At 37.8% G+C, this 21,071-nt stretch overlaps 3 protein-coding genes and 2 long non-coding RNA genes across 5 annotated transcripts; 1 reads left to right on the forward strand and 4 right to left on the reverse strand.

Annotated features, from left to right (window-relative positions):
• Positions 1 to 357: 357 nt before the first annotated feature.
• Positions 358 to 6,093, reverse strand: LOC110768299 (casein kinase 1-like protein HD16). Its single transcript, XM_021972008.2, has 19 exons — positions 5,920 to 6,093; positions 5,060 to 5,241; positions 4,764 to 4,981; positions 4,541 to 4,672; positions 4,373 to 4,446; positions 4,229 to 4,298; positions 4,065 to 4,120; positions 3,858 to 3,929; positions 3,678 to 3,772; positions 3,481 to 3,547; positions 3,040 to 3,169; positions 2,724 to 2,942; positions 2,508 to 2,638; positions 2,115 to 2,289; positions 1,931 to 2,021; positions 1,507 to 1,664; positions 1,232 to 1,420; positions 953 to 1,056; positions 358 to 794 (listed from the first exon to the last, which is right to left on the reverse strand). The coding sequence occupies exons 2-18, from the start codon at positions 5,160 to 5,162 to the stop codon at positions 997 to 999; spliced, it is 2,040 nt and encodes a 679-aa protein (XP_021827700.1). The 5' UTR covers positions 5,163 to 5,241; positions 5,920 to 6,093; the 3' UTR covers positions 358 to 794; positions 953 to 996.
• Positions 6,094 to 7,871: 1,778 nt separating this feature from the next.
• LOC110768292 (uncharacterized) lies at positions 7,872 to 8,971 on the reverse strand. Its single transcript, XR_002528435.2, has 2 exons — positions 8,417 to 8,971; positions 7,872 to 8,136 (listed from the first exon to the last, which is right to left on the reverse strand). It is a non-coding gene; the product is annotated as an uncharacterized LOC110768292 (long non-coding RNA).
• A 446-nt stretch (positions 8,972 to 9,417) lies between these two features.
• On the reverse strand, positions 9,418 to 10,017 carry LOC148293405 (uncharacterized). The gene is made up of 2 exons (XR_015837201.1): positions 9,847 to 10,017; positions 9,418 to 9,744 (listed from the first exon to the last, which is right to left on the reverse strand). It is a non-coding gene; the product is annotated as an uncharacterized LOC148293405 (long non-coding RNA).
• Positions 10,018 to 12,227: 2,210 nt separating this feature from the next.
• Positions 12,228 to 14,552, reverse strand: LOC110768304 (Late embryogenesis abundant (LEA) hydroxyproline-rich glycoprotein family). The gene is made up of 3 exons (XM_021972015.2): positions 13,946 to 14,552; positions 13,190 to 13,261; positions 12,228 to 12,557 (listed from the first exon to the last, which is right to left on the reverse strand). Exons 1-3 carry the CDS (start codon positions 14,519 to 14,521, stop codon positions 12,555 to 12,557), a joined length of 651 nt encoding a protein of 216 aa, XP_021827707.1. The 5' UTR covers positions 14,522 to 14,552; the 3' UTR covers positions 12,228 to 12,554.
• Positions 14,553 to 14,757: 205 nt separating this feature from the next.
• Positions 14,758 to 19,213, forward strand: LOC110768289 (transcription factor IIIA-like). Its single transcript, XM_088256158.1, has 7 exons — positions 14,758 to 15,005; positions 15,199 to 15,330; positions 16,100 to 16,229; positions 17,867 to 18,019; positions 18,195 to 18,433; positions 18,592 to 18,735; positions 18,854 to 19,213. Exons 1-7 carry the CDS (start codon positions 14,877 to 14,879, stop codon positions 19,028 to 19,030), a joined length of 1,104 nt encoding a protein of 367 aa, XP_088112284.1. The 5' UTR covers positions 14,758 to 14,876; the 3' UTR covers positions 19,031 to 19,213.
• The last annotated feature ends 1,858 nt before the right edge of the window (positions 19,214 to 21,071 follow it).

Genomic DNA, 21,071 nt, shown 5'->3' on the forward strand with positions numbered 1-21,071 from the left:
CATCCCATCATCATATGTCACGTGATGCACGTGACTACCTTGAAGGGTGCATGCAAATACCATGTGGGTTGCTTTAACTATATATAAACAAGGGATTTATAGAGTTTTGACCAGGGGCCTCTTTTTCATTTGTTTAATACCGACCAAAAGCCTCTGCCTCTATCCATCACAATGTCTCGCTAAAATAGGAAGCGAAAACCTTTCGGCTGCCATTGCCAATTGTCAATGCAATGAGAAAAAGCGTGGACCAAGCTACACCGTATGGTAACGTAAATGGCTCAGAACGCACATGAACGTCACATTAGTTGAAACTTGAACCCGTGAGGGGAAAGGAAACGAACAAACTCCAAATCCAAATCTAAGGAAATGGATCAATTAACTTTTTCATTTCTTTTTCTAATAAATATTACAATTGATAGTGATAGTACAATTCCTTTACACACAACTACTTTGGGGTGACACTCTGTTGTCCCAAACAGCATAATGTCTTCCAGTGTTAAAACTTGAGCTTTCCCTAAGAGATTATGTTTTTTCTTCAAATTAGAGAATGCATCCCTCTAAAACCAATACAACATAGGAAGAGTGCAAACTTCTCCCTTTTTTTAAGTACCTTTAAAAGCATGAATGCTGGTACATTTTAGCTCCTCTATTCATTTGTTCTCAATGAAAGCATCTATACATGAAAGCATTTGCCTTCTCTACATGGTACAGAACTTTCTGTATCGTCCACGAAGGCTAGACAAAAGGTGCATTCAGCCATTGGCCATGAAGTTCATAACGCCACCTTGGTGTCCCTGTAGAATTCCATGTTACAGAAAAATTGTGAGCTTATATAGTTCAGGTATACTGCAATTGAGATAATACTTAAGGCTGAATGGAGGTGACTTGAGTCCAAGGTTTGTTTGAAAGAAGTCTACCAAATTAAGCCAAATCTAAAAGATTCCTATCATACCTGCATTTAACATCATGGTGCAGTTTTTTCACCGAACCTCAACCTCAAGATACTGTTCTCCCATAGCAAATAGATGCAATATAGAGATTCTTTAACCATTTGTCCTGCCACAGCCAAAATAATAGAAACAGTATCAGTAATTACTAATAATCAAGAAATTTACCACATTCTGAATTTACCAAACTAATACCAATGCATATTAAAAAAATAATAATAATTCTATTAGAAGGCAACTCCCAGTTTCCCCCAATTAAATTTATCTCAGCAATTAAAATGTACCTTTACTTGGTAAGTTGGAAAAACCGATGTCCGTAGAGTTTCTTGAGCCACATCTGGTGATTTCTTCTTGGGTACACTAAGTATGAATGCAGCTTGATCCTCTGTAGCAGCAGTTGAGGTAATCCGATATCCAGTCTCCCATCTTCTATGGATGCCTTCACTAGGATATAGGAAATCGAGTTCAACAACCTAGCAAGACAGCACATAGGAGAATTATTTTCTGCAGTGTTCCACCTGACATAGAACATTACAACAGGGGTTCAAGACTGGTATACCTGACTAGAATAACCTGCATTTCGAGACATGACAATGCCCCATCTGCTACCTGCAGTAGTCATGGAGGTAACAGAAAAACCTTCTTTCCACTTCTTATTAATCCATTTGAAAGGGAACACATCACTGACTTTGTAGGATTGCTGAGTATAAGGTACACCTTTAATGGGAAGAGGGGAATGGAAAAATTAGCTATAAAAAAAGAGCAGCTCAATCAAGTCAGAATGATAATTTGATGAGATATATCATCCTGCTGATCAAAGGTGAAGGTTGGGGAAAAAGAAAAGCGACTCCAGTGCAGAAACCAAGCCCCTAATCATCCTATCTTATACTTATTAATTACAAAATTAATTACCATCAAGGACCAGACCCCTATGGCCACACTGCCACAGACAACAGGAAGCTCTGTCAACTAGTTTCACATACCTTGGGACATTACCACCAGGGCATTTCCATTGCATGTACCAGCAAGTGAAGTGATATAGTAGTTCTTGTCCCACTGTTCCATTATCCACTCCTGGTGAACAGTCAGAAATAATGAACTTGCTGGAACACAAGATAATTAAATGTCAAAGTTAAAGTTCATGAAAGTAGTTTCAAGATTAGCTACCTTGTGCAAGAAAACAGATGACCGTTCATAAACCTGGGACGTGAAGCCCGTCCCTGCATCCATGACAATAGCCCACATATTCGCAGATGAAGCAACACAGCTAACATACAACCCATCTTCCTTTCCTTTATCAATGTGCTGGTCTAGTCTTGAATCCATAACATTGTAGTGATACCTGCACAAAATTCTTCTTGTTACTTGTTGATACAGGAACAAGACTGTAAAACTAACAATAGAGTGAAACAGGAAAAAAAATAAGATTGAAGGAAAACCCGGAAAGTGAATTAGGATGGTGATTAGTGAGACATTGTCTAGGCTTTTCTACCTCGTATGTGCACAATAGAGTAAGATAACCTTAAAGGGGATTGTGTTTGCTTGTATTACATCAACTACCTTTGCTTCATTGATGATCTGGTATTGTAGACCGATATCCACTGAGTAGCTGGACTACCTAATCGAACTTTTTTCTTAGGTTGCTCACCATCTACCAATTCAACAGGCACTCTTCCTCTTTTTTGACCCACCTATATTGCATAACGGTCAATAAAAAATATTGAAATGACCACAAACTTCAAAAATTCATCAACAAATTAAAACACAAGCAACCACCTTTGCAGCTCCATCAGTTCTGATAGGTCGCAGAGAGGCAATTGCACCAATACTGTTATCAAAAAGGGAAATAAGCTTTAAGTAATTTGGTTCTTCATCGAATTTCATATTGGTCACCATTTCAAGAAACTGTTGAAAAGGAGGAGGACACAAGCCACATAGTGTCTCAGCAGAAGTTGCCATCTTCTTCTTGCAAACAAGAAATCCTTTGTTCTCTCCCTGCAGCGCAACAGCCCAGCCAAGCATTTATAAACAGAAAACATTAGGCAATCTAGTTGGAACAGTAATGCATAGTGGAATACCAAAATGAACTTACATTGTAGCCTTGCCAGGGAAGTTTTCCTCTAAGGAGAAATATTAGGGTATATGCTAACGATTCGAGGTCATCCCTTCGGCTTCCTGTCCTGCCTAAATGAGCATGTACGCTTGCATAACGTACAGTTCCCCTTTTAAAAATATCAGATATATTAGGCCACTTCAGATCCCAAGTGCATTTCATATGGGAAAAATTGAGTCTAATGGGCTTATAATAAACAATCTCAGATTGAACTAATGCTAGTTAACAAGAATGATATGTGCAATCAGTCAACTGGATTATTTTCTGTAACGCTTCTTACTCCAAATATCATAAAATCCCTCTAAAGCATCGGGTTTTTCTCAGGATATTTAATTAACAACTTCTTCTCAACTCATAACCATCTAGTGACCTGATCATCCAATGTACACAGCATTGTGAAGGTTGTAAACTTGTATTTACCTGAAAACATCAGGTTTTTGGTCATAATCAACATGACGTCCAGAAGACCCATCTCTCCATCTAGAAGCTGAAGAAGTAAAACGCACAAGAATTATCACAAATTTTTCCAAAATTCGCATGACACGAATATACAGAAGCACATTCAATTGTTGATCTCTTTCTATTTTCCCAAAACTTGTCTAACAAAGAACACATACCCAAACCAAGATCAACAAGATATAACTTCTTCTCATTAGATGTTCCAGGTATACCAAGCAAAAAGTTTTCTGGCTTAACATCTCCGTGCACAAAACTGCAAATCAATAACCATGAACAACATTAGCATACAAAAGTTTAAAAGAAAAAGGAAAATGGAGAAAAGAATCAGTTGCAAGTACCCTCTAATGTGAAGCTGCTCTAGAATTGATATTGCCTCCACTGCTATACAAGCAACCATCTCTTCAGACAGCCTTTGAAGAGAAAAAAAAAACGATATGAGAACAATGTGTTTAATGCATATACTGTAAACTTGGAAGGTGTATCATTTTCAGTAGTATTGACTCTGAAACTTGGAACACAGAAAAAGAGAACCAATTGTTTCTTACAACTGATTGCGAGAATTCCAAACATCCCATAAACTCGGGCCTAGCATATCCATGACCTATATTCACATTGAGAAATAATTATTCAGGAACGGCAAGTATTGGCAATATTTACAAGCTTTGGAAAACATGCCTAGGAAACAAATAATGATAGCAAAGAAACTCACTAGGATATAGTAGTCTCCCTGTTGACCTTTGTAATGGACGAGGGGAAGCCCATAACATCCATTAAGATTGCTGTAATATCATAAAACACTGGTCAGGAAACAAAGATTAGAATTTAACAAAAAATAAGGATGAATAGTGCATACCTGTACACTTGCCACTCATAAGGAGGGCCGTGACTGCACCCTTTACCATTTCTACTCTCAAGCTTCAGAGCAACCTACAATTAGATGCAGAAAACCGCCATTAGTACCACAATCAACTTCCTTGAGAATTTACACAGATATTCAAGAGATGCACTGCAAAGATTAAACCTCATAGGCATCAGCTCCAGTGGCAGTGCACCCTATGCCAGAAGACATCCTTCTTCCCACATAAACTTGTCCAAAACCCCCTTTCCCCAGCTTTCTCTCTAGCTTGTATATGGGAGAGTGGCCAACTTGTACCTGAAAATACAAATTATAGAATCATATACTAAATCACAAAGCTTCAGTAAACAAACTACATAAAGCCAAGCAGGAAGGTGATAAAAATTACGCTTTCTGGAAGTGGACTAGTGCTTCCTTCATCCTCAATAGCAGCTAATTTTTGTGCACCTTTCTGGCCTACCAACTCATCATGAACCGGCACTAAATCTCTCTCTGGAAAATCTAAACCTGTATGCCCTTGGCCACCAACTCCAGCACCAAATAGCTTAGAATTCTTCCCTTGATGCATGGCTCTAGACCCTCTACCCCTACCTTTACCAGTCAGCACTGCACTTGGACACAGAAACCACAGGTTAATTGGATTTTTCAGAGGTGATCTCAAGAGTAGAATGTTGAAGCTATTACCTTTTCCAGCACCAGGCCGTGCAGCTGGAACTAAAACAGCAGGATTGTCCTGGACATAATTGATCCTCTTTGATCGCCGAACACCACTTCTTAAATCTGGCATTCTATGTTCATGCAAATAATCCCCACTTTCCTTCTCCAGCCCCAAAGAATGTCGAACAATTCAAACCTAAGATTCAAACCTAACAAACAAAAAACAATGATTTCAATCACGTGTGACTTATGATAGCAATGGCCCATTTCAATTGAACCCTATACATCGCAGAAACAGAATTTGATTCAGAAAAGCTGCATTGCAAGTTGATGTATGTCCATAAGAAAAATAATAGACATTCAAAACAAAACTCAATCCAACTGCAGCTATGCTAGCATCGATACACAAGTCCATTTAATTTTTAAAAGCAACAACATTCTTGATCTTCAGTTGGCCAAACACCCCGTTACCCATAAGTTCAAAGTTAAACCAAACAGTCTAAAATTCCAATGATTCATTCAAACAGAATGAGACACACATATATCATGTGCAGAGTAAAATCACCACTGAATCCCAAATCATCTAATCCAAAAACCATAAACATCGCACAAAAGTACACATTTTTAACCTGAAAATCAACCAATTTTAGCTCATATCAATCAAACCCATCTCGATTTTGGCACCTATCAGTTAGATGAATCAAAAGAGCCATGCACACACAGCAAGCGCAAAACTCCCTGGAAAACAAAAACAAGAATACCCACATACCAGATTCACACAAAGCGATGCACTTCAATCACAAAAACATCAAAAGAACAAAAGAAAAGGGAATGGATGATATACAGATGATAAAACAAGAAAGAGACGAACTTTATCAAGCACATACCTTATGAGAGAAAAAAAAGTTCATGAATTTGAGAACCCAATTGGATTCTGTGTTTGTTAATACAAGCAAAATCAAGAAAGAATGGGATTTAACTAAATGGGGTTTGTTTCATGGAAGAGAGGCTATCAAAGAATTTGACGGTGGGTGACTTAGGTGGGTCTGAATGTGTAAGAGAGAGAGAGGTGTATCCCCATGGGAAAGACGGTGTAAGCGAACCTGGTGCGTACGATATCTCCATGGCTGACGTGGAGTGAATTCATTGGCGGCGTAGCAACCTTACCGTGGACATTGAGTATTGTATCTGGGCTTAAGTAGTGAGTATGTTTGGGTATTTTGTCGCAGGTGCCAAGGTCAGCAAATTAGTTGTTGGTAAATTCTATTTGGACCTGTTGACACTTGACAAAATATTTTTTTCGACAAAGCTTTATTCATAATATTCAATACATTTTAATTTTATAATACTATTTATCCACTCATGTATATTATCTTTTTTTATTTTAAAAGTCCCTCTCTCTTCTGCTCTTCGGCCAATAGTATCTTTTTTGTGACAATTTTATTTTGTGTTTATATCCAAAACCATGTTAATTCGAGGTTAAGTGAGTTTAGAGATTAATGTAAGATTTTTACATTGAAAAATAATTAATATAAAAGTTTAAACGACGTAGTTGTTATATCATCAAACGATCAGAACTCTTCCCGTTCACTCTTCCTCTCCTTAATGACCCCACTCAATTGGGCCATGGTTTTAATTTTTAAATTCTAGAAAGATTAAAAATGTTATTAAAGCAAAAATAGAAAACTAGGTCATTTGTTTTAGATTATGTTAAGAGGAAGATTTGGTTGCCAACGGGTAGAAAAAGAACATTAACTTGTATATCAGTGGTCTTAGATTTGAACTCTCATAACACATTGATAGTGTGTGTGTGTGACAAACCCCACTTCTCTTGTATTAAAAATTTAAAAAGAGAGAGAAAAAAAAAAAGATTTGGTGTAGAGACAATGGATCTCTAGCGTATAAATTATTATATTATAATAATTTAGACTATTATTTTTTGCAAAAAGAAACTTGTTTATTCGTCTCGCTTTTATATATGTCTAGAATTTTAAGACATACCATCTTAAAAAATTTACTTGTTTTGATCTCCATTATCAAGTAAATATATAGGGAGATTCACTATTATACCCAATATAAAAGCCCAAATTATAAAAAACTCTATATGAAATGGATTTTAGAAACACACTCAAAGCCCAAACATAAACAAAAAGGCTTTTAACTTATTTTAAATTACAAAACTGCCATTGATTTATTAAAACAAACCCAACCCCAAAACCTCATAAAAAGACCAAAACACTCAATACGGCATCAAAGTAATTTAATAATCAAAATTAAATTCAATATGACTAGCTATCATTTTGTGAGTTTTTTTTGAATTTGTTTATAGAAATTAAATGGTGTAGGGTTTATTTATAGTTTTAGTGCTAAGAATGAATATATGACTAAATATCTCATATAAGTATCTATAAATTTGCATCGACACCATTTCTATATCTTGAATTTATATTAAATTATTAATTTCAAGCGTCATGATAAATATTAGAAAATTAAAATGATATTGTTTGCGAAAAGTTGAGTATGTGGTTTAGGATTGTGCGAATGTTTTGTTCCATATCACCATATTAGTGATCATAACCTAACCTCAACTCAAATCCGCAAGGCAATAAAATGACACGTCGTTTTCTTCCATTTTTATTTTATTTTTGGTCAAACGTTTTATTTTTGACCCAATAAGGCCCAAAACAATTACTGAGGCCCACAAAGAGGCTGAATGTGAATAATGAGGCCCAAGTTTGAATGGGTCAGAATTAATTTAAGACTTGCAATGACCAACCCAGAAACAGAAATTGATAAATTTGGCCAAAAGAAAAATAAATAAATGAAAGAACACCATGAATTGGTGGAAAAAAGGATCAAAGAAATGATATTCATTCAGATTCAGGTACAAACTACAAAGGGGCTAGCTGTAAATTCTCCAGGTGAATATAAGGAGAAAAATATACAAAGAATTTGAATTTTATAATCACCAGATCGAATCGATCATGTACACAATAATAATAAGCTCATTGTGATTGGGCTGCCTGAAAATCAGTGCAGCAAATAAGTTATTGCAAGGGCCACCAGCAGAAGAGTGTAAGCAATTCCTTGATCAATCGCCATGCCTGCATTAATTCAACCACAACAAAATAGAAAATTAGACAAAATCATCATTAGCTGAGCCCCAACACTTGAAAACCCATAACAAAAACCCTAAAGTTTGCAAATTTCATTGATTCAAACCAAACCCAACAAAAAAGAATTATGGGTTTTGCATAAGAAGATCAACTTACTATCAGCTGAACCCCAACAATTTCAAAAACCCTAAAGTTTGCAAATTTTCATTCATTCACACCAAACCCAACAAAAAAGAAAAATGGGTTTTGCAGAAGAAGATAAACTCACCAACGCTTGTTGGAGAAAGAGCTGGGGCCTGCCCATAACTCAGGCTCAGCAGAGCCATGAACACAAAGCCGATGATTGGAAGGGCACAAGATCTCATCGAATTCATCCTCAACCCCCAAAAATAAATGAATCCGAACTAAATTAGGGTAATGAAAACTAAGGAAATAAAGGAAAATTATGAGAGATTTTAAGATGGGATGGGGGCTGCGCATACAGTTGGTGTGGTATTTATATAGGTGGAGGGGTGGTGGGGTTTCTGGAAGAACATGGGAACGTGGTGGTACATGTGCGGTTTCTTGGAAAGTGGAGGAGAGAGAAAATGAGTGTCAATTGCGCGTGTGATGGTTTTGGAGAGGAAAAGTACGACTTCCTTGACGGCATCATTTTGACTCCGAGTCGGCGGCTTGTTGACTCGGACTCACCAGAAAGCGGGAAAAGCGAGTCCCTTTTCAAGCAATGGATTGGGTCTCAAGCCCGCCAGAGAAGGCTCAAAGCAGGCTTATACCCACTTGGCCCATGTGTAGGGTTCTTCCAATATCTGTATTTCAAATTAGTTTCGACCCCCTCCATTATTTTCAGAGTATACAATAAAATCTCCACTCATACCGTTGATGTTATTACCAAAAAAAAGAAAAGAAGATTCCATATAAAATTATCTAACTTCTTTTTTTGGTTAATAATGATTTTGTTGCAAACGTGGATCAGACCAGTTGATTAATACGATTCGAATTCCTCATTTTGTATGAAAACATTAATAATACGGTTCGAATTCCTCTTTTTGTATGAAAACATTAATAATAATGATGTTTTTCATGTGTGAGTTGAGTGGATGGCCATGATTGGTTTTCCATGTGAGAGTGGGTGGTCAAAGAGAAGAGAAGAGAATGGTGGTATAGTTTTTTGTTTAATTAAGCGATGATTTAGAATTAGTCTTAAACAGATGCAGCCACTAATAGATACAGTAGGATTTTAATTCCAACCTCTCTCATAAGACAACAAACTTCATGGAAAAGTGCATGTTCTTCTTCTTCTTCATACTGAATTAATTTTTCCATTGAAACGTGGCTCCCACTCCAGCTGTACCACATGACTCAATCAGTGGCAGAAAACCTTAGAATTTTCTGAGTGAAGGAAATCATACAAAAATTGCTGTAAATTAATGTTCCAAAAGAAAATGTCAACGGCTAAGAAGAAGCAACAAAATTTGACAATATATCTTTCTTTTACGCATCTACTACACTATGTTTCAAAAAGGGCAGCTGCTGCTTAGCAACCCTTCTCTGGTTTCTTCCTCATCAGCCGCAAAGACTCCTCCAGAGACAATGATCCTGCAATTAGTAAAACCATTTTGTTCTTGTTCATTATCCCAAAATGTACAATTTAGTCAAAAATGAGAGGATGAACAAAACCTTGGAGCAACAGAAACACACCAGAGAGATATAAACAACAATCTTGCAATGTAATGTTCTGATTGATCCTCTTCGTCGTGGTCTTCTAATCTTTCTGAGCTCCACCTTATACCTCTCTGCAGCTGCTGGATATTCACCATGGTTTCCATTTGGGAACATGTAACACCAGGCTAAGCAGCTCTGCTTTAGCACAGAATTAATTGATTACTTTATTTATGCCATGATGCTTTTTTTTCCCTTTTCAAGAATATAAGTTGGTTTATTGCAAGTGTTTTGCTCTAGTTTTGGAGGAAAAAGTGAGAAAAAAAAGAAGGAAGATAGTGAAGAATATTCTTCAATATTTTTATGCAGAAGCATTGTTTTAGAAACTTCCCTTTGAAGGTTGTTCAAGTACAGATAGATGACTGACATTGTGTTCATGTTAAATTACTAAATTGCTTTGAGCTATTTTCCACTTGCCTTATTTCTTTTAAACTTCTTTGTGCATTCAGATTCATTCCTTTCTGTTTCCTTTTACTACAACTTCTTTTTCTGTTCTTATTCTTACTAAAAAATATAAAAAAATAAAAAAACCTTATTTTCTGCTTCAAATTTTCAATTGATTTGTCCTCTGCTTATTGCAATATTTCCAAAAAAGCAAACTGCTAGATTGGATATATGTGCACAGGGCCTGACTGTGATAAACGTGGCACCACACAAGCTGTTTGCTACAATCCAAGAAAAGGCAAGACATTTAATTAGGTGAATATATAATCTGACCAGGAACGCCACACAATTCCAAAGCTAGCCAAAGCCTAACTCAGTCCCTACCCCACTAAAATCCCTTCCTTCATGTTGAAGATTTCTCCCCAGGCAAAAATTAGCATCATTAGTTAACCAATCATAGTCACAAACCTACCTAAATCCTCTGTTTAGGTCTCCCAAACCAGCCATGCAAGCATATCAGCAAGTAACTAGTGCCCACAATTAACAAATATGCTAGCTAACTGCCTGACTTTAGAACATATAAAACATCGGTGCTAAAATTGCAGATATTTGTAGCTCAACTAGTTAAGAATCGTTACTCATGCACTCGAGGCTATGTGTTCGAGTCTCCTCGATAAGACTGTATAAATATACATACATATTGCCCCCACTCAGCACAAGACAGGTGTGTATCCGTCTGAGCCAAAACTAGCCTGTACTTGTGTCCAAGTGGCAGAATCAAAGGGACGTGGCAAAACAGAGGCAGCATCCAACCCTGGTTTGAAATGAAAGCACACTATCTATAGCATCGCTTTCATTTTGTTAGGCCATGGAGCATATGATGTGGACATGTGTAGCTCTGGTTTGGCTGGCCTCTCTCCACCACCTTAAACTTAACACACACAAAGAATTACACAACATTAACACAAAAGCCTGCCTCGTCAAGAATTAAAGCATCTAAAAGGAAATAGCTTTCCTGGGCATCAATCAAAAAGCTACCTCTTTATGCCAAATAACTTTACTTAGCCAACCCTCCCTCCCTCCTCTCTGCTATAAATATTAATTTTCCTCCTCCTGTCAATTAATTCCTAGCTATATTTATGATGCTCTGTAGCTTTCAGTTTCAGGTTTGAGGCAGAGGAGAATTCGACAGTAAGAAATTATTATGTGTCACCCTCACCCAGGTGTGCCTAGTTTGGTTAGGCTGAGAGACTTGGCGCTGCTGCATCACCATGGCAGATGGCTTCTTCTGCAAGGTCCTGCGGTGGTTCAGATTCAGACTTCAGTGGATTGGCATGCAGCTGCTGCTGCAGGCATGAGGGTTGAAGAGGAGGCTGCTGGTGGTGGTGGTAGAAGAGGTGGCAGCGGTAGCCCGACAAGGCAGTGCCTGTGCTCGCCGACCCGGCATCCGGGCTCGTTTCGGTGCAGGCAACACCATGCTGGGTATGTCTGGGGTACTGGTCGGATTGTGAGAAAAAACAGCTCCACTAATTAATTACTTCCAAAATTATAAGACTGCAAAGCGTGTACAAATTAAGGAGAGAAAGATGATTTGCATATAAATATATGGGTGTTTATGAATTAATCACGCATATAATCAACACGATGTCCTTTCTCTATATGCTGTAATTTCTTCTTCAAAACCTTTTTTTCTTAATAAAAAATTTTCCCGTGGAAAGTTCAGTTCAGGTTTTGAATTTACCAACTTTGCATCAAGATGAAGTATCATTACCTTCTTCATTTAGTCAAAATATTCGACTAAACACACAAATCAATCAGTAATCTCTCGAATTGAGAGAGTTTTCGTGTTGGAAAAGAATATATGTTTATATGTCCCTGCCGTCCAAAACCAATTTCTAATATTCCAATGTTGACATGTTTCACTATTGCATTTGATGGCCTCTAGTGTTTATGAAAACGACATTCACAAATTGACATGTTTTCAATTCCAAATTCGATTCCGATAACCAATTTACACTGTTAAAACAAGTTTATATATATATAAATATCTCCTCAAGGGAACTTTTCATCCATATTCCCTGTAATTTAATTGTTAAATACAAAGTAAAATGAATCCTCCTCCTCCATGACTTTCTTTTGGTATATAAGCACACTGCTCTCTCGCATTCTACATGCTGATAGATAGTTGTGATCAGTGAGAGCTTGATGAAGCACATGGACAGGGAGTTGTTGGAACTGTCATTCACATTTAGCACCCAAATTACAGATTCTACCGCACGTACAGTCCCTTGATCTTAACCGCTTCACTGCAAGATTTATAACAACCACTTAGTTGACGTAAAATACCAAATGAAATGTCACCGTTTTGGGGAACTGGTGCAAACCCAGCTTCCCATATATGACACTAAGGCCATGTTTGGTGATTAGGATTGGATTGGATACTCACTATATTTAAATCATGTTTAAGGAAGAAATGAATTTTTTTTTTATCAAGTTGAAGGTTGAAGAAGAAAACTTATCCCATATAATCCCCATAAAATGGTAGGATAACACCACCTTATAACTAATTCCTCCTAATCCCCCTAACACGGAAAGTCATTCACCTCTACCTTCAGTTCCTCCTTCAATATACCTTAGATTTAGTGACTTATCCAATTCAATCCAATCCGGAGCACCAAACAATGCCTAAGCCTCTACACTAATTGGGTATAGCCAAAGAACCTAAACTTGACCAAGCAATTAGGACTGTAACTATAAATACACAGCAAGAAAAATGTGAAAACTTTTTCAATCAGTCGGGACTCGCTGTATCAGAGGAAACAGCTTCTCAATGCATGCAATTTACTTAGAAAATGGATATAAAGTAGAAAGTATACTGCTATAGAGGTTTTGCAGAAATTTCAAACTAGCCACAAGAAAGAAGAAATCGGATCCTCACCTCAGGGCAGCAGTCCTGACGAACAATTGTCTGACTGTTTATATTTACATACACCTCACATGATGCTTTTGCCTGATGATCACAATTAGAAAAAAATGCCAACGAAAGAATTAACATCGAAACTAACATGCACATGATAGAGGGGTCAAATAGAAAGTGGGGCACACCATAATCAATGGCCTCTTCAGCCACTCATCCTTGTTACTTCGCAGCATTTCACATGTAATTTTTCTACAGAGTGATAAATCCACCAGCAGATAGGAATATTACAGGGTATCAAAGAACAGTAGATTTTACTTTTCTTATCCAAGACGAAATAATTTGGGTGAAACAGGCTGTGCACCAATCTATAATGCATATATCACAAATTGAAGGGTACCCGTCCTTTAAATTCACTCACTTTTGAAATGACTGATTAACTTAAATTGACATAAACTGATAAACACTATGAACTCCAGAACATCAAAGAAGAAATTAATCAACAAAATGAAAACAACCACATTGTGTGAAGTTGATCTTAGCTAGATGCAACACTTCTTACACATAAACCCCCCCAACTGTCTCATAAGACGAGTAAAACTCAGCCTACGAAGACCATTTCACCAACAAAAAGTTCGCAACTTTGTTCAAAAATTTGACAAGTTAATACGGATTCAATGCAAAATTCAATCTTTAACTTTTACTGTTCCAAGCAAACATCAGATAGAATCAATACCAATTAAAAGCTTCTACATTGAATCAAGAGCAAGTTTTTACCTTGATAGGAATTTTGAAGAAAAAGAGCCCCAAAGTCCCTTCCACCTCCGTATCAGTATCAAAGGGTATTACACCCCTAGCCAAATCTTCAAGCAAGTAAAACACGTCGTGGATGACTTCAAGCCCGTCCAGCACGAGCGTGGCGTTCACGTACGACGACCCTCTGGCCCTCACACGCCCTCCATCGGAGCTCACAAACCCTAGCTCTCTCGCACGGTACCCTACCGTGACGCGGAGCGAGTCATAGTTCAGAGAAAACAAGTCACGGTTTCGCACTCTGATGGTCAGAGAGAAGGAGAGGTCGAGAGTGGGTCTGGGGGAAGAGTTGACTCGGACGTGGTTGAGTTTGAGTCGCACGAGTTGCAGGGTGGGGTCGGAAGGGAAGAGGAAGAAGATGGCGGTGGAGAGGAGAAGGAGGGAGGCGGTGATTGAGAGGCAGAGGAGGAGACGACGTCGTCTCCGGTAGTTAGGATTGGGACGGTAGGGAGCTAAAACGACGATGGTTTGCTGGGGTTGGGTGTGGGTCGGGTCGGATGGGATCGGAGCGTAGTATACAAACTCGCCCTTGGAGGCCATTGTTTGTTGGAACTGATAAAGACACAAGACTGCACAGAGTTTTTAAGTCTTAATTCGCTACGGCCAAACGGTTCGTTTTATTTCCGTACGTAAAATATTGGGTTGTTGACTGATACGCACCGGTTTGACTTGTCATATTGTGGGTCATAAATTACGTGGCAGGATCTGGGTCGTCCACGGTAGGTCCACTCTTATTTTGGAGTGGACGTGGCAAAATGAGGAGTGGTAAATAGTTTTTCTTCAAGAAAACGAAATCCCTAGCCGCGAAGCAGACTTCTCAGAAGGCAAACCAAGCGTCGGTTGTCGTTGTTGCTGATTTTGGCGGGTGACAGTTGAGAGAGAGCGCGAGAAATCAATGGGTATAGGGGAAGCAGAGGAGGAAGGGCCTATTTTCAGGGATATAAGACAATATTATTGTGAGTACTGTGGCATCTGCAGGTCCAAAAAGACCCTGATTGCTTCTCACATGCTCACTCACCACAAGGTTTCAGTCCATTCTTTTTAATTCTGGTTTTTTATTGCCCAATTATGAATTTTTATGAATTGGATTTTCGAATTTGAGGGATTTACTGTTGTGGGTTCATTTGGTTTTTGTATTTTAAACAAAATCTGAAGCTGGGTGTCTTCAGATTGATTATCTTAAATTTTTACTTATAATTTGGTTACTTTTGCTACAGGAAGAGATGGAAATGGCCAAAGAGGCTGATGGGAAAGGAGAGAGGGAAAAATCCAATACTTGCCAAGAATGTGGTGCTACTTTTAAAAAACCTGCATATCTCAAGCAACACATGCAAAGCCATTCCCTTGAGGTAATATTTGCTATTAACTTCAAATTGTTAATAAACCTTCACATGATTCCAGAGTATTGGTGTCTGAAGTTGTGTTAAGGAAACCAGCGGCAGCTTGTATAGTACTCGTCTGATGATATTTCTACTGATTAGTTTGATAGCTTCATAACAGCTGATTGTGTCTATAGCTTTCCTTATTTTTCGTATGAAGGTCCTGTAATTTTCGCATCAATTGAAGATATAAATTTTGCAGGATTCAACATTTTTAAGAACTATCCTTTGGATAGCGTGAAGCATTGGATCCCACACAAAGAACTCCAAAATGCGAGAGGTTTCTGACTTGACTGGACCAGTATCAGGTGGGAGACCTCCTGTGAAGCTCCAACAAGCGAACCTCAATCACGTACTGCTTGGTTTGAGGTTTGAATGCTTGATCATGTGCACTTTGAAATTATATGGTTATTCGTTCATGAATTCCTTCTAGCTTATTTTTTACATTTTGGATGAGGTTTCTGTAGTATTTGCATCAATTGAAGTTATAAGTTTTGCAGGAATCGGCATTTTAAAGAAGTATCTGTTGGACAACGTGGAGCATTGGATCCCACACAAAGAACTCCAAAATGTGCGAGGGTTTGACTTGAATGGACCAGTACCAGGTGGGAGACCTCCTGGGAAGCTCCATCAAGCAAGCCTCAATCACGTACTGTTCAGTTAGAATTGAATGCTTGTTCACTTGTATTTTGAAACTATGGTTATTGGTTCCTGAATTCGTTTAGCTTATTCTTTACAGAGGCCATACGTTTGTTCGGTGGATGATTGTCGTTCCAGCTTCAGAAGAAAGGACCACTTAAATCGTCATCTTCTTCAGCACCAAGGGAAACTCTTTAAGTGTCCGATTGAGAACTGTAATCGTGGGTTTGGTTCCTGATCGGTTCATAATTGTATATCATTTTGTACCCTTCTAGCTTATGATTTGGTTATGTTTTTGAGTTAAACTTGTGCTTTTAATCCTTTTTGTGTTTATCTTTCAGTTCATTGAGCTTTAGGTAATAATGATGGCTTTGGATAGTAAATGATGCAATCCATGCATGTTAGGGCCTAATTTGGATGAATGGATGAAGAGCTTAAAGACAAACTCAATTTTGGCTACAGTCCCCTGCCAGCCCAGTTTCGTAGGTCATATTGCAAGCTTTGTTTCAGCAACCTACATAGCTCGGATGAGGCCACATTCTTCATGAAAGTTGTTCCAATGGGTGTATACTATAACATATCCGAAATTCAGCCCCATTGGATAATTGTGGAGCCTGTTACCTAGCAAACACAGAGCCATGCTCAGGATGGATTTTATCAGCGCGCAAAATGAGTTAGCAATTTGTTTTGGCCTTAACTTCCTCCTCCGACCTTGGATTGGCCCAAATGATATATGGCTGGAAAGAAGACATTCTGAACTTCAAGTTTGAGTGCTTAAAGTCTTAATTTGCTTAAGGGAAGCCCAATTTGTAAGCCCTTGAAGTTGCTGGTCATGCTGACCTCAGGATGAGCTATTATTTCTGGTTGGAAGCTTGGTCATGGTGACATGAAGATGAGCTAGGGCTGCTGGTGGGATTTATTAGTGAAGTGCATCAACCAATTCAGATTTTATAATGCAAGTGTTGTATGCATTAGTGAAGTGCATCAACCATTTCAGATTTTATAAAACAAGTGTTGTATGCATTAGCCATACTTAATTCAGATTTTCAGCTTCCTTAGGCCTATATATAGTGAGGTTTCCCAAGCTTGTAAACACACCCCAAGGGGGGAGCTCTCAAACACTTCTCTAGAGCTCCCTTCCCTTCTCTCCCTCAAATTCTCTTAATTTTGCTTTCTAGTTCTCAATTCTAGCTTTCCTTTTGCTTCTTAGTTGTAATTTATTTTTCTTTGTTATGTAAATTATTTTCTTAAGTTTTCAAGTTGAATTAGTTTCCAAGTTTCAATTATGGTTTTTGTTCTTATTCATTATGCTTATAAGTTAATATGCTAGTTTGAATGATTGATCACCATTTAGGCTTGCATGTTAGCTATCTTGGTTTGAATTAAGAGTATACACCATGCTTTAATTCGAATTGAACTATGAATAAGAAGAGTATGTATGGACATTCGACAACAGGGATTAGATACATGCTTGGTTGTTTAAATTGTTCTTCTATGCTTAATGGGTTCCTAATACTTAATTTTAGGTTAGACAACAAATGATCAAATTAGGGAATTAGGAACACAAGGTTATGACCACACACCATGGCTTAATCATACTTTAGCTAGAACCAATCCATTAATCTAATTGAACTTGGGAACTTATTTGCTTGAGTTAGTTATTTCTTTCTTCCTTGTTTTATTTATTTCCTTTCCTTTTCATTTCTGTTTTGTGTAGGGAAACTAAATTGGATCATTCAATCACCAATCCCTGTGGAATCGACCTCGCACTTACATACGCTAAACTACCAACGGTTCGTGCACTTGCGAGTATCACAAGTTGAGGATGCAACTGAATTCATTTTGGTGCAGCTGTATCTACACAACAGTTCCCAAGGTAACATGAGGAGGCATGTGAAAGAACTCCACAATGAGGATGATCCTTCGGCAAATGTTGGAGGTCAGAAGCAGCATGCATGCCAGGATTGTGGAAAGGTGTTCAAATTTGCTTCAAAGCTGCAGAAGCATGAGAATTCTCATGGTAGCTTTAATTTCTGAATTCGATCTTCTTTTTGTATTCTGCCTTTTGTGTGTGCGTCAGTGGTGAATATTGTTGTAAGATACAAATTTTCCTGAAAATGAGGGGATGTGCTTTTGTTGAAGTTTTTGGCGGTATGCTTAATGCAAACTCTAAATATATCCTTTTATATGTGTAGTTAAGCTGGATTCAGTGGAGGCATTCTGCTCTGAACCTGGCTGTATGAAATATTTTTCTAATCAGAAATGCCTTGAGGCCCATATTCAGTCCTGCCACCAACATATCACCTGTGAGATATGTGGGACCAAGAAGCTGAAAAGGAACATCGAACGGCATCTCTGCATGCATGAAGGGGGAGGTGCTTCAGTGGAGAGAATTAAATGCAGTTATAAGGGTTGTCTTCACACGTTTTCAACTGTGAGTTACTGACTTGACTTTTAATGGGTTTATGTACGCACATAAAGAACAAACAGATTTCATTATTTTGGAAAGAAAAAAAATTAGTTTTGCATTCTTTGCATTGCCATTGTTAGTTTTTTTATTGTTTCCATTTCTGATTTTGCTTACATTTGCAGAAATCAAATCTCCATCAACATGTCAAGGCAGTACACCTTGAATATAAACCGTTTGTCTGTAGCTTTTCGGGTTGTGGCATGAGATTCGCATATAAGCATGTGAGAGATAAGCATGAGAAGACTGGACGTCATGTCTATGCATATGTGAGTATTATTCTTAGATAATTCAATACCCTCATATGTTGGATTTTGGGATAAGCATCTTTCCAGGCAATGCCACATTTTGAGTTCATATGTGGGACATTATTGCTTTGAATTGCAGGGGGATTTTGAAGAGGCTGATGAGCAATTCCGGTCAAGGCCAAGGGGCGGCCGTAAGAGGAAGTACCCCACTATAGAAATGCTCGTACGAAAAAGGGTGACTCCACCAGACCAATTGGGCCAGGAGTCTGAGTACTGCTCCTGGTTGCTCTCACAAGAAGCCGAAGACGAGAATTGAGCCATGCCCTTGAAGTAAGTGATTGGACACTACATATGCTTCCACTACCTACGCTAACCTACGTAGAAGTTTGGGTGTCATGAATCTGAACATTAGATATGGAAATTGAGTGATGCTGTGAATCTAAACAATAAATATGTATAGCATTTCTGTATTTTTTGAAGATAAGCATTTTTCTGTTTAGTTGAATGGTTTTTATTAATCCAATAGTTGAACCACGACCTCTATCTGAACTCCGAAGAACAAATTTGTGCGCTACTTGCCAAACCACCCATAACTTTGATGGGCTGGAGCCTGGAACAGTCATTTTGCATTGGCTCAAAATTGTGGAATGAGTGCTCTCTCTTCTTTTAGCTCTCAATTTTTGCCCACCACATGTATATGTGGAACAAATTTGTTCTGCTCGTTAATATATCGTTTTGGATTGTTTTGATAATTAAGAATGACTTTTTAAACTCATCCTTTTCATTAGAACTTTCAATTACTTTACGTAGAAAAAATAAATATATTAATTTTTGGTGGAATATTTGGTGTGTGGTATATAAATTCCCATAAATGGATGCATTTTTCATGGACTGGTACACACGTTTCAAAGAATTCAATGTAAACCCAAGAATGTTTGACATGGAAGGAATGTGACACATTGCAAATATCTGTGTCGGCTTCGGCACGTAACTATCGATTCCAGATTCGACCATATGATAAGATAATTGTTCTACTTTCGTTATTGGAGCCATCTAATTATTGGTTATGAAAATCAGGGTTTCTATTGCTGCATATACACTTTATATAAAAACGAGTAAAATCATAGGCCTTACAAAACTCATCTCAGATATTCCATTATCCTCCATTGGGATGGAAGAAAATAACTCGAGATTTAGTTAAAAGTTAGGAATTGAAGAGAAGAGAAATTGATATTTTCATTGTTTGGCAACTTAAACATGGAACTTATTAATTGAAGATCAAGATTCCTGAGTTTAATTTCCGGCAAAAGAGTCATTATTTTGCAAATTCTATTATTTCAAGTAGGAATTCGTTTTTACTATAATTTCTGTCATTTGCAAAATTTGACACACATAAATCTAAACACTGAAATTATTAATTGACAGAAATTTAAATGATTGATATCTAAATTCCGTCATTTAATAATTCTTTGCAATTTTGAATTCCTTCATCCTTATGGTCAAGAAGAAATAAGAAAAAGAAAAGGAGGGGAAAACCAATATTATCTACAACGAGTCGCCAACGCCAAGTACTCTGTGCAAATAAAATTTCAAGTAATTTTTTAATCAATGACTTTATAAGATTTTGATGCAAACTCATTTGCCTTTCTGCATAAATATTTGTTTTTGAGAGGGTAGAAAGAAAGATGCTTCCTTTGAGCAGAAACAAGAGAAGAGAGACACCGTCGATGTTTTATATCAGTGTAAAACATTCAGCAAGTGCACATACATTAAAACTGTAATAGTAATACATAATTCATATATAATTTATATATGTAACACACCTGAATTCAGCAAACAGAGAGAATATTGCTTTATACCTATTTGTTTATACAATATAGTTTTGGTTGGGGACTTACATGTTGGTAACTAAGTAGACTCAAGTACCGACTTGGGAGAGAAAGAAGCCACAGAGTTATTATTGGTGGGCATAGACTTTGATCGCTTCATCCAAGCCGATGATCGGGACCGGTGAAACCGGCACCGGAACGATCCTTGATGAGTTGTTGGTGAGCACAAGCATTGGCCTCCTTTTGGTGAAATTGCTGCAGCTTCTGCGTTGCCACCACTTTTTGGAGAAGTTGAGACTGTCATGCCACTGCCATGGGAGGCCATGCCTTGTTGATGAAGAATATGTGTGTGAACTAATATGAAAGAAAGAAACTCTCTTTTCTTTTGGCAATTTAATGGCAATTGGGTTTGTGAATATTTATAGAAAAGAAGAAGAAAAAAAGATTTTATCCTCGAAGAGTGTGAGGCCAGAACAGGAAAGCCAATCAAGTTGTGCCCTTTGATTCCTCCCTCTTTGTCCCTAGTGT

Source organism: Prunus avium, chromosome 7 (assembly GCF_965620075.1).
Source record: "Prunus avium chromosome 7, drPruAviu1.hap1.1, whole genome shotgun sequence".
NCBI classification, from domain to species: domain Eukaryota; kingdom Viridiplantae; phylum Streptophyta; class Magnoliopsida; order Rosales; family Rosaceae; genus Prunus; species Prunus avium.

Excerpts from the sequence above, each read along its gene's own strand:
- LOC110768299 (XM_021972008.2), bottom strand. The coding sequence starts at position 5,162 with ATGCCAGATTTAAGAAGTGGTGTTCGGCGATCAAAGAGGATCAATTAT. Across the intron at positions 3,930-4,064 it reads TGGAATTCTCGCAATCAGTT|GCTGTCTGAAGAGATGGTTG; the intron begins GTAAGAAACAAT and ends TTCTCTTCAAAG. Across the intron at positions 1,057-1,231 it reads TTCCAACTTACCAAGTAAAG|GACAAATGGTTAAAGAATCT; the intron begins GTACATTTTAAT and ends TGGCTGTGGCAG.
- LOC110768304 (XM_021972015.2), bottom strand. The coding sequence starts at position 14,521 with ATGGCCTCCAAGGGCGAGTTTGTATACTACGCTCCGATCCCATCCGAC. Across the intron at positions 13,262-13,945 it reads TCTTCAAAATTCCTATCAAG|GCAAAAGCATCATGTGAGGT; the intron begins GTAAAAACTTGC and ends TGTGATCATCAG.
- LOC110768289 (XM_088256158.1), top strand. The coding sequence starts at position 14,877 with ATGGGTATAGGGGAAGCAGAGGAGGAAGGGCCTATTTTCAGGGATATA. Across the intron at positions 15,331-16,099 it reads TGCAAAGCCATTCCCTTGAG|AGGCCATACGTTTGTTCGGT; the intron begins GTAATATTTGCT and ends TATTCTTTACAG. Across the intron at positions 16,230-17,866 it reads GAACTGTAATCGTGGGTTTG|GTTCCCAAGGTAACATGAGG; the intron begins GTTCCTGATCGG and ends ATCTACACAACA.